Raw genomic sequence first — 12,923 nt, forward strand, 5'->3', positions numbered from 1 at the left:
AACAACAGTAGCAGAAGAAATAGAACAAAGACGTTGAAGTCATTGGTGATGGTCCTCAGCAAACTCTCCTCCCTCTGGTTCTCCGGCGACAACAACCACCGGTGGATGAAATTCTCCTCCAATCTTTTTGCGAAGCCACGGAGTCCAGTCCTCGTCGAAGACAGCGTCTTTGTGCTCTGCAACGTCGGCTCGTCGTGACTGATGGAGGTTGCGCGACGGTGCTGATGGTTGGTGGATTGAAGTCGCTGTGGCTAATGGAGGTCGCGCGACAGTGCTTCAAGGAGTCCAGCAAATTCAAGGTTTTTGGAGACAGAGATAGGATTTGCTTCTCGGCAAAGCAAATCGGGAGTGGGAAGGCGTCGGAGGCCTCGGGAGGTGGAGGAGAAGGTATAGTGGTGGTGATTGTGAGTCTCTTGCCCGCTGCAGTAGCGTTGGGGAGGCCAGCAGCAGAAGTTCATTGCGAAGAGGGGTAAGAATGAGAAAAAATAAAAAAAAATGTGGAGAGAGAGAGAGAGAGAGAGTAGTGGTGGTAAAAAGAAGAGTAATTTGATATTTTTTTGTGTTTGGATTATTTTGTTATACGAAATTCATATTTTATGGGTACAAATAGTAATTTCCTTCTTGTGTGAGTATATGTGTCAGTGTATTCAACTTTCGTGGGTAGAAATGGTAGTTTACTTCACTCTTAAATTAAAATAGTGAGGCATACCTTTCATAAAAGTTACAAAATTAATGGTAACCATTTACTTTACCATTTTATCAACTTTTTCACTTTAGGCCATTAATCCTATTAAATAAATATAAAATAATAAAAAATTCATAAAAAATATAAATTCACCTAAATTTATATAAGAAGAAATTAATAAAAAAATTATAAACCCACCTAAATTTATATAAAATGAAGATACTTTTTATTATTTCCTTAACCGTTGTGTGTAATTATAATTTGATATTTATAGCTATTTTGAATAGAACAAAATATGCGAGTAAGTATTTGCTTTAAATATTTCTTAAATTTATTGCAATATATAATGAATTATTAAAAATAAATAAAATTTATAATTTAATTTGGTACAATAATAATAAAATTGGCATTTACATAATTATTTTGTTAGGTGTACAAATAACACAATTTTATTTCAATTTTACAATATAATATTACCAGCTTATTTATTTCTTTTTTGTTATAAAATTAAATAATCATGTTAGAAGTATACTAAAATTAACCATTAAAATAAAAATTTAATTATTCTATTGGTCTCTATAGTTTTATCAAATTATTAATTAGGTTTCTATACTTTTTTTTTCAATTAGATTCCTACATTATTTTAATTTTATAATTAAGTCCTTCTTAGTATAAAAAATATTAGAATTAACTGAATATTTCTTCGCAAATTGAAGATATTTATAATTAAAAATTTAATTAAATCTTTGACCGCATATATTTTGGTAAAAATATTATGTTAATTTTAACATTTTTAACATGAAAATGACATAATTACAAAATTAAAAGTATTGTAGAGACCTAATTGAAAAGAAAAAAAGTACAAGGACCTAACTGAAAATTTGATAAAACTATAGAGACCAAAAGAATAATTAAATCTAAAATAAATTACTAATACGAATACATATTAAAATACAAAAAATACTTTAAAAATGAGTTGAACAATATATATTTATATACATATATATAGTAACTGATTCTGATATACACAAAATATTTTTAAAAAATAAATTATCATCTTTATTCTTCTTTTTTTCTTTTTCTTTTTATTTTTGATAAAATATTATTTTTTTTATTGGTTTTGATAAAATTTTATTGGTCCACTTTTGATACTCTTATTTGTCATTCTCCCCACCCTAGTATGTGATTTTCGGTTTCACTATATTTGTGCTACATTGCTAATGTCACAAATTCACAATTCAGAAGGGCAACAGTTTCAACCTTTAAGAAATTGTACAATTTAATTATTGGTCCCCATATTTCCTTATTTGCGATTAAGGACCCTATATAATTATGGCCTACAGGGCTACAAATCTACCGCATATATTATTTGGTCCCCATATTTCCTCATTTGCCCTTAAGGACCCTTATGGCCTACAAGTCTATACTCTATACAACATATAGCAAAAGTAATATTCGGTAATCGGCACCAATATAGTGTATCCATGTGAATGTGTTGGGGGTATATATGGAATTAATTTGTCATATTTTCTAAAATTATATGGTAGACGTAGAAGGAGGAAGGGGAATCTTAACATCCTTTGCTTAAAAAGAGAAGAGAGTAATAAGTGGGGTAGTTGAAATTGTTGAATGTTGATGAATATCAACATTTGGCTAAGCATGCTATTGTTTATTTTTTTTTCCCCATCTGGCTTCACAATCACGATTCTCTTAATTTTTTTTTTAGAGAAAATGACAAATAGGTCTCTAATTTTTTGTCCTGTGAACATTTTTGTTCTTAACCATTGAAAAATACTTTTAAGTTTCTGACCTTTATAAAACTTGGACGGATCAGTCCCTCCGTCCAAATGCCTCCGTCAAGGACTGATCCGTCCAAATATCTTCGTCAAGGATTGATCTGTCCAAGTTTTGTGAAAGTCAGAAATTTAAAAGTATTTTTTAATGGTCAAAAACAAAAATGTTCACAGAACAAAAAGTCAAGACCTATTTGTCTCTTTTTTTTTTTTTTTTTTTATTGGCTGTTAAAATTTAAGAGGAAAAATGGAAGGAACAGCATAATAAATATGAGGGAGTACATGGAGGGCATCATCATTACATTGAGTAAGAGAGTTCTGAGGAAGTTAATAATTAAGTGCTTTCTAATTTTCTTTCAAGGGTAAAATCGCCATTTGATGGGTATTCGTTTATATGAAGGAATAACAATTGCTGCCCGAAAAGCGGAGGACACAAAAAAGAAAAATGATTAATTTGAGGTACAATCTTAAACCAAACGAAAGAAAACGACATCGGGTGACAGCGTTTTGGACATGTTATAGATTTGGGGGAATGCGATTAAAAAGACAATTCTGCCCACCATTTCAATGGTTGAGATTTATCTAAGAACTAAAAATGTTAATGGTATTTTTTTTTAAAGAATAACAACTTTCATTCATAAAAAACACCATATGCCACGTACAAGCAGCAAGAGCATTAAATCTATATCTAAATTAAAAAAATAAATATTCTATTTGTTGAATTATGAAGTGAGAAAAGATACAATATTCCATTACAAAAAACTTTAAATAATATAAATAGAGCCAACACTGAGTTTTATTTCTAAAACTACACGTGTTGCAACACAACAGGATAATCTTTCATCAATTTTAAATAGTGAGTAATATCCCAAATCAGTTTCTAAAGAATTTTAGACCGGACACTTTAGTCCTCAAGGAATAAAAATACCCAGATCGATCCCCAACGTTAAATGCCATTAGTCGTTGCAGTCCTCGTCCGTTAAAAGGTAACGTCTACTGCTGAGTTGTAGCGTAAGTTTTTCATGTGGCCGTTAAGTGTCAGGTGGAGCGAAGAGGACAGTTCAGTCCCTGTAGACACAGTCCTAGTAACGTCAATTTAGGGGAGATCACGACGCTGCGTTTTGTATATGAAGGTGTAGAGGTCTTCTTTCATTTTCTTTTTTAAATCCTGCTTGAATTTGAAACCCTAAGAGCTTAATTCCTCTGGAAAATACATCACAGCTATAATGTCACACAGTGTAAGAAGCACCTTGGCATCAAGTGGTCGTCGACGGAGAGCGACCCACGCCGGAGCTGATAACCCAGGCATGGAAACATGCGAAATCCCCAAAGGACAGCATCCAAAATGTGGATGTGGATTGTATGCAATCGTATCGAAGTCAATGACTCCTGATAATTCGGGAAGACTATTCTTTGGTTCCCAAAATACAAGGTTAGATTTTAATTAGATAGTGGTTTGAAAAATCATTGTTGATGCATTTGGTTGTGAATTGGTTCTAAGCAGAAAGATTATTTTTTTTAAGTAGGAAAAACAAATCCACTGCAATTTTTTCGTATGGTTTGAATCAGTTTTTGACTTTGATTACAAGAAAGTTGATGTGGAAAAGATGACTGATCTTCATGGCATAAGTGGTGATGATGGATGGGTTGAAGAGAGATTTTTGGAGCTTGAAAATAGGATAGGGGCACTGGAGAAACCTCGTAATTCAGTGTCAAAAATTGATTGGAAAAGCAAAACGTTTAATGTTGTTGTATTTGTTATAGGTTTATGGATGATAAGTTGGCTTTGTTTAATCAAGCATTCTGGAAAATGTTAGTAGTTTAGACTTGGATGTGAATTGACTGAGTTGTATATTTCTTTGCTAAATTCCTGATGAATGAAAAAAGCAATAATTTGTTTACGGAGAGTGCAAATCTATTTGTGCGATGAATTTATCCTACCTCAACAATCAATGATGAGTGACTTACCATGTATTAAGATATTTAAGTAAGAAATGAAAAACCAAATAGCAACCATCATAGATTAAGATATCTAAGTAATACATGTAAAACCTTGTGCTAATAAGTGTAATTGTCTCAAGAAGCCTATCCTTGGCAATGATAATTTCATCAAAATGTGTTCCAGATACATGCATGCACTAGCTTATGCCCTCACCAAAACAAAGGAACAAGTTTATCCTGATTAAACCAAAATACTCATGCATGAACCAAAACAAAGGATCAAGTTTATCCTAATTCAACCAAAATACTACTTAAAAGGTATTTCAGGTGTGGGCCCAACAGTGTTTGGTCCTTCAGAATTGGGCTGATCAGTCCTATTTGTTGCAGATTTTGACTTACCACCCCTGTTGGTCATATCAGTTTTTGTTCCACCAACATTGTTGGGTCCACTAGAACTCCCTCCAGCACTTCATAAAACATAAGCTTTTTGGGTTTGCCTTGGAGCAATTGGGTTTGTTATCGTGCTTCTCTTTCTGACCTTCTTCTTGGAGACTAACTTACTATCTATTTTCTTCTTTGTCTTCTTCCTCACCACTACACAATCTTCTTCACTGTCATCCTCCATTCCTGGTGGAGGTGGTCTGTATGGCTCATCCTCCATGCTCTCATACCCGTCATCGCTAGAGTCATCATCACCTTCACCTGTATCAAACTCAAACTCTGAATCATCCAACGGAGTGTCCATTATTGGGTGATCAAAGTAAAGGTGAAACTCATCAGTTTTTCTGTTCTTCTGTTTATTCTCTTGCAACTCATTTATCTCCTTATCTCCATTAATTGGGTGTAATCCAGACTCAAAGTCTGAAGCAGCAAGATCAAGCCAGTACATTGTCTTGTAATCACTGTATCCTAGTCCTTTGAACAAAGTTTGAAGATCAAAGAAGCAAATGAGATCAACATCCATCTTAGGGAATCTCTCAACCTTTCCATCAATGTATAGCATAACACCTTTATTATCCCTTACAATATTGCCTCCATGGTGGAACACAGGAACCACCATATCCTCCATCTGCAATATATGGTGGAAAAAATATTTACTTCATAAATTACATACACCACAAACCCAGAAATGTAAAAAAAGATTAATTTTCAATTTTATAAATTACTCTATTTAACTATTCTAAATAAGCACCATACATAATCAGGTATAATCATGGGCTACAAAGATACAATGCAATGAAACATAAGAACCATATAATCATATAATAAGAGCACACTATGCTGAAGATGCTCTGCTATTATCAACGAAAACATATTAATACCTACTCAAAATTTGATTAACTATGTAGTATAATAAACACCTTCAATATTTGCAGTAAGCACTATATTCTTGGTTTCACGGGGTTACCTTGGTCAACGCAACTAAGGCTTGATCAACAATTGAGCCTTTCCACTATTTTGCTCCTATGCTTTGGCGGTTACGGTGTAGCAAACAGACGTTATGTTCATGGATGAAAGAGTAACGACGAAGAATAAATGGATTAGAGAGTGTGTTGAGGGTGATGTAGGATATGAGGTGGGAGATGACGGTGGAGAGGGTTAGGGCAATTCTCTGTAAAAAGAAGATGAGGGTTTGGGGTCTCAGGTCTTTTTGTGTCAAGCCTTGTGAAGGAGTGGGGGGTAACAAAGAGACAAACCGTAATTCCATTCAAAATGCAGCGTTCCATGCCTCTAAAATGGTGTCGTTCTGTTTAATTCTACAGGGACTGAACTGTCCTCTTCGCTCCACTGGCACTTAACGGCCACGTGGAAAACTTAACGCTATAACTCAGCAGCAGACGTTACCTTTTAACGGACGAGGACTGCAACGACTAACGGCGTTTAACGTTGGGGATCGATCTGGGTATTTTTATTCCTTGGGGACTAAAGTGTTCGGTCTAAAATTCCTTAGGGACTGATTTGGGGTATTACTCTTAAATAGATTTTATCACTTTCTAGATTTGTAAAAAGTTCTGTAAATATCCAGTTTTTCTCAAAATATCTTCCTTCCATAACAAGACCTGCATCACAGAAGGAAAAATATAAGAAAAAATCAAAACACCATAAAAGGGATTCATAACACCACAAAAGGGAAAGAATAATCACCAGAGAGTTATTATCGTACTAAATCTATGAAATAAAACTAAAAGAAAAAGAAAAAAAACAGACAAACGAAAGTAGAACCAGGAATTAGAGCCCAAAATACTGGCAGAAAAAGAAGAGAGAGTGGAAGAAAATGAAAAAAAGAAAAAAGAAGAGTCTTTTTCCAGATATAAAATCAGAAAGGAAAGAATTTTTGAGAAAACAGGAAACAAAGGTAAGAGAAAGGGAAACAAGATAGGTGGGTGGGAGAAAGAAAAGGAAGAGGAGAGGAAGTGAAAGCTTGGTGAGAAAAAAGAGATCAGTGGAGATGGAGGGCCATTGCTGCCTAGGCTAAGACGGCCGCGGCAGCCCTCAACAAGGATTTTTCGTGCGTGCTATCCAAGAAAGAGAGACATTCCAATCCCCAATGTGAAGTTGTTTTTAACTCCCAACCACTTCTTCGAACTTTAGCATACACTTAATGGTATGTTTGAGCAAGTGTATATACTTGTTAAAAATGTCCAGTATGCTATTATTGCAATGTCAATCAAGTTTACAAAAACTACTTTTCAAGTTTCAATTATGAATTACCTTCCACTCAAGCCAAGTTTCATTATTGAAATAATTTAAACAATTAGAAAACAATTTACGGATTTTTTTTGTTAATGATTAAATTAGTCCCTAAAAGATGGAATATTCTCTAAATTTATTTTTGAAAAATTTTATCAATTAAATTATTCCTTCAAAGATCATAAATTAATAATTTTTGTCCTTCAGTTACTCAATTAATAGTTTTCATCAACGATTAATGATATAAAACGTTAATTTTTTTAGATAAAAAATGAGGATCCAAGACCCCAAAGAAAAAACAAAATAACTAAAGCCTCTTACTAAAGAGGTGCCAGAAGCATCATATAACAGAGCTAGACTAATATCAGCTGGGACAGAATCAAAGATATGGATGCCTAGGGAGAGGTTCTGCCCTTAGCAAGCTCATCCGCAACAAAGTTTCCTTCTCATGGAGTGAGAGTCCAAATAACACTTTGGAAGCGAGTTTCAAGAATCTTTATCTCCTCAACCAGGGGAGCACATGAGTGGGTAATGGGGAGATGTTGAGTTATGAATTTCACAGCTGCACTTGAATCCAATTCAACAATAATCTGATTAAAACCATTGGTGATAGCAACTTGTAACCCATGAATGATGGCCCAAAGTTCGACATGCATAATGGAGCAACTCCCAAGATTACAAGCAAAACTTTTCAAGAAAGCACTCAAATGATTTTGAAAGACATCCCCACAAGCTATGTTATTTGTGTGTGCCATGAAAGATCTGTCAACATTGAGTTTAACAATATCTTCTTGGGGCGGTAACCAGCGGATGAGGCACTCAACAGTGTGATTATCAGGATTTGGTTGGAGTACAGCTCAGGAGGCTCGAGAGAACTCATCATTCCTTGCTTTGATTCGTTCTTTTGCTACTTGGATAGTAATCGAGTTGTTGTAAAAAACTAGCTTATTACGGAGGTACCATAAGGAGGATGCAGCAACCCAAACATGGATTGCCAATCCTTAAGCTTAGAAAGATTAAAAGATAAACAGTCTTGTAAATTAGTATTAAAGAAGTCAGTCCAAAAATGGGGGGAGGGGGAGCGCCAAATGCCCTTGCACATTCCTTGCTTGCATGTTGGACCACAATGCCTCTCAAACGTTTCATATTGCACGTTGTGTCCTAGTTCAGAAAATGGATCTTCTTCTTTTGATCAGAATCTTCCCAAAGAAACGACCTGCATTTATTATCAATAGCATTACAAATAGCAGCAGACAGAGAAGTGATTTGCATAGAATAAACGAGAAGAATAGATAAAACAGAATTCACTAGAGTAGTCCTCCCGACTAGAGAGAGGTTGGCTTTCCAAGAGTTCAGCCTTGCATTCATTTTATTGATAACTTAAAAGTTTGTTTGGTGACCTTAAAGTGCAACAAAGGGCTCCTAAATATTTTTCAAGATTATCAGTCCTGGAGAATTGGAGTGCTTCACCGATCTCCGTTGTAATATGATTTTTTACATTCTTTGAGAAATAGATTCTGGTCATCTCATAGCTAACTTTTTGTCCTGAGCTATCACAAAAGGCTTTAAGATATTGGTTGATAACGTTGGATTGCTCGATCCTTGCTTCCGAGAAAATGATCAAATTGTCTGCAAAGCAAATATGAGATCTCGAGGCCGTCCTTTATAAGACAGATCAATTTCCAAAACCTGTGATCAACTGTGGCACTAATCAACTAGGAAAGCCTTTCAATACATAGCACAAAGATATACGAAAAAATCAGATCACCCTGTGTGATGTCTCTAAAAGGGGTGAATCATTCAAGTTCTTCCCCATTCCACAAGACTCTGAGAACAAGACAGAAAGGACAAGATAAGATACTGAGAACAAGAGAGAAAGACCAGAGATACCAAAGTTAGTGTTCTTGTATTTTATTTGGTGTTAAACTAGAACATATTATGAAAGTCTAATTTATTCTCATTTTTTGTCATTTAAAAAATTTGAGAGAAAAAATATAATTATGAAAAATTAACAAAAATAACGAAAGAAAAAATAAAAAAATAAGTTGCATCTCTTATTAATATTTCTGTGTTTTTCCTGTCAGGATGGACACAAAATATATTAATTCCGTATTTCTGGACACAATATCTATCCATATCTCATATGTCAAATACAGTTTTTTGTCTTTGTATTTCTATTTCAGTGTCCTGTACTTGTAAACAAATGCAACCTCAAAAACGAATTTAATGAATACATTATCTTTTAGGGATTAATTTAACTATTAACTTGATATTTAATTTTTTTTTCCAAACGAGCTTGGCTCATTTAAATATTTTTTAAAATATTTTTTTCTCATGTTAAATAGTTTCAATCGAGCTCTGAATGTTTTTTTATTTAATTAAATGCATGGTGCTTCTTCATTGACATCAGACACCAAAAATAAGCTTTTGTAACTTTATTCCCCAATGGAGGGTCCTTAGTTCTCTCTTCTTCCACTCTCTCTTTCAATATTAGCCTAACACCATTCTTCTTCTTCTTCTTCTTCTTCACTCTTTGTGATCTTCTCATTATTCTTCAGCACGAGTAAGTAAAACTCCTAAGTTTTTTTTTTAATTTGTTTTTAATTTGTTATGTTGCTTCATGGACTTTTCATTGAAACCCTTCTGCAATTCTCTGTGTCCCTTTGCTTTTCCCCTTTTTTGCTTTCAACTGTGACATGCATCTTTATTCCACTTTTTCTTAATTCCTATTTTTGTTCCAGTAATGGATGAGAAAACTCTCAAAAACTCTTTTTTTTTTTTCCTTTTTCTTTCAGTGCATTATTAACACAAAGTAGTGCTCACTAGTTTCTTTTTTTTTTTTTTTTCTATTTGTTCTTTCAACTTTTCTTCTTCACTTTCCCTTTTTATTTTCTGACCAAAACCAAACTGAGTCCGTGTTTTGTTATCTTCACTTCTGGATGATTTTATTTTATTTTATTTTCAAAAAATGAAATTGAAAAAAGAATCTGCTTTTTGTTTTTCGTCTATCTACTGAAATGTGCTTTGATGGAAGATGACTCAGCCAAGAGTGAAAGACTCTGACTCATAAATTTTCATGTGAATTTTTTTAAATTTATTATTATTATTTATTGCAGCTTGTTTTGTACTATGTTTTTATTCCCCTTGGGTTATTTTTAGAACTTTGTCTTGTAACTTTTTCCACCGAAAAGTAATTATTACTTAATATGTGTATCTATCATTCTATCTGTGAGTCTTTGCAGCAATGAATGGCGATTCTCATTTTCCTTTTAATTTTGTGTTATATTTATTTGTTTTCATTGGGTATATAAAGTTCCTAACTTTGCCTTATTGCAATTTAAGAATTTGTACTTGGCTATTGTTGTTCATTTGGAGCTTCTTTGGATCAAAGCAAAGAAAATTTGAGCAAAGGTATGATTCAATTTTTAATCTATTTTATTGGAATTTATGACATTGAGGTTGCTTATGAATCGATTGTGGGAAAGCTGTGTTTCAATGTATTGTTTTCTCTGTTTGATTGATAAGTTTGAAGGCTGTGGAGTGTAGTGCAAGATTCTGTTTAGTCAAAATGATTTGTTATTCTGTTTGTTTCATGAACCATTTCAAATGCTGTTTTTGTTGTTTGATAGGGAAAACACAAAATTTGGGAACTTCTTGGTTTGAATTTTGATGTCACCGCCGGTATTTAACATAGCGGGGGAGGAGGAGGGCAAAAGCAATGTCACTTTGTTGGTTTCGTCGACTGCTATGGAATGTGCTCGCATCGAGAGCTCCGAGTTGAAAGTGCGCAACTACATGGAATTGTCTGGTTGTTCTTCTGCTGACAGCTCGGTTTCGCCCTTACCGGACGAGCATAAAAGTAATCTGAACCTGAAAGCTACCGAACTCAGGCTTGGTCTCCCGGGATCTCAGTCTCCTGAGAGAGATTCTGATCATTGCTTAAGAAGCTCAACTCAGTTTGATGAGAAACCTTTTTTCCCCCTGTGCCCCTTGACCGACGATCATCATCAATCCCCTGCAAAGGCTGCTGTTTTGGGTAACAAAAGAGGATTCTTAGATGTAATGAATGGGTTCCAGAAGGTAAATGTCAATTTAGTCTGAGGAAATATCCTTTTTAACTATGATCTTTGGGTACTTAAAGTAATCTTAAAAGAATAGTCGCGCATGCATCTATAATCTGTATTCCTTACTTGGTTGCAATCTTGTTTTTAGTATGTGTAAGACTGTAACATGCTCTGATCATAGCTTTTTATCTGCTCGCTAAGCGAGATACTGAGTCGCCAATCTATCATGCAGGGGAATTTTTTATCTAATTCAGAAGTGAATACAATTCTGTCGCCGAGGCCTTCTTCTAACTTAGGATTGAAACCTGGTTCTATGCTTGAGAGTCTTGGGGTTCAACAAGCCATAAAGAAAGAAGTTTCGACTACAAAGGTTGGGGTCGAGAAGCCTCATGCTTTCAATGAGACCAGACCCAGTCTTAATGGTTCTGCGAATAATAATAGCAGTGCACCAGCTACCAAGTAAGTAGAATACTCGAACCGATCACATTAAGTTTGAGCATAACTGTGGAAATGATTTCTGAATTCTGATATTCCTCGTGCGACAGGGCTCAGGTCGTGGGGTGGCCTCCCCTAAGGTCATTTAGGAAGAATTCACTGGCAACTAATTCGAAAAACACAGAAGAAGTAGATGGACAACCGGGGTCCGGTCCACTGTTTGTCAAGGTCAGCTTGGAGGGTGCTCCCTATTTAAGGAAAGTAGACTTGAAGAATTACTCTACATACCCGGAACTATGTTCTGCTCTAGAGAAGATGTTCCGCGGTTTTACTATAAGTAAGGAAGAATTCGTTTTATGCAAGAAAACTTAGTCTTTTAGTAATTTATGGTCAGTTTGCCTGGATCCAGTTACTGCTTGTTTCGGTATGATTTCAGGTCAATGCGGATCTTATGGGACTCTGGGAAAGGAGTTGCTGAATGAAACCAAGCTGAAGGATCTTCTTCATGGGTCGGAATATGTTCTTACCTATGAAGACAAAGATAATGATTGGATGCTTGTGGGTGATGTTCCATGGGAGTAAGTTCTAATTCTTTCATGGACTTGTTTTCTTATAGGCATTTCTTTGAAGAGATGAAAACTCATCTGAGATACAAATTTACATTTTTTTTGTTCTTGTTTTCATGTGGTTTTTGAACTTGTATAATATTTGTTCATCTTCAAAGTAACTTCAACCCTTTATCTTTGCAGGATGTTTATCGAAACATGCCGAAGGCTGAGGATCATGAAGAGTTCAGAAGCAATTGGCCTTGGTTAGTATTTTTTAAACTATCTATAAACATAAGATTCAAGGGAATCCCAGTATATCTTATTCGACACGGGTACTCGGCTTCGAATCCCAGCATATCTTATTCGAGTTTACCCTTTTTGTGTCAGCTTGCAGCTCCAAGGGCTGTTGAAAAAAGCAAGAGCAGGAACTAGACATGGCAACAACAACAGAGTCCATCATAACCAAAGACATTTTGGCCAGGGAGAGATTCAGATTATAATACTAAGCTACCTTAATATTTGTGTTAATGTTCATTATGTGTCTGTTTGATGTGTTCTTCACGGCATTTTATATATTAACTAAGCCGTTTTTTATCATATGATTTTCAACTCTTATAACCCCTTAAGACTTGACTATTTGTGAGTTAATTAATGATGTGGTTGAAGGAGGATATGATATGTAGCGTGTAAATTTTGACTTGTGTGCTTTTGTGATTTAAAATGATAGCATGTTCTATTGTTCTGTGTCATGTGACTTGTTTATTCA

The 12,923-nt window shown here is 34.7% G+C and overlaps 1 protein-coding gene across 1 annotated transcript; it reads left to right on the forward strand.

Moving 5' to 3' along the window:
• The first annotated feature begins 9,475 nt into the window (after positions 1 to 9,475).
• Positions 9,476 to 12,906, forward strand: LOC112764278 (auxin-responsive protein IAA9). The gene is made up of 8 exons (XM_025809838.3): positions 9,476 to 9,673; positions 10,453 to 10,521; positions 10,740 to 11,190; positions 11,407 to 11,633; positions 11,720 to 11,946; positions 12,046 to 12,187; positions 12,359 to 12,420; positions 12,545 to 12,906. Exons 3-8 carry the CDS (start codon positions 10,780 to 10,782, stop codon positions 12,565 to 12,567), a joined length of 1,092 nt encoding a protein of 363 aa, XP_025665623.1. The 5' UTR covers positions 9,476 to 9,673; positions 10,453 to 10,521; positions 10,740 to 10,779; the 3' UTR covers positions 12,568 to 12,906.
• Positions 12,907 to 12,923: the final 17 nt, after the last annotated feature.

This window comes from Arachis hypogaea, chromosome 17 (genome assembly GCF_003086295.3).
Source record: "Arachis hypogaea cultivar Tifrunner chromosome 17, arahy.Tifrunner.gnm2.J5K5, whole genome shotgun sequence".
Classification (NCBI taxonomy): Eukaryota; Viridiplantae; Streptophyta; class Magnoliopsida; order Fabales; family Fabaceae; genus Arachis; species Arachis hypogaea.

Coding starts and splice junctions, on each gene's coding strand:
- LOC112764278 (XM_025809838.3), top strand. CDS start 10,780: ATGTCACCGCCGGTATTTAACATAGCGGGGGAGGAGGAGGGCAAAAGC. Junction 11,191..11,406: donor TAATGAATGGGTTCCAGAAG/GTAAATGTCAAT, acceptor TCTATCATGCAG/GGGAATTTTTTATCTAATTC. Junction 11,947..12,045: donor GTTCCGCGGTTTTACTATAA/GTAAGGAAGAAT, acceptor GTATGATTTCAG/GTCAATGCGGATCTTATGGG.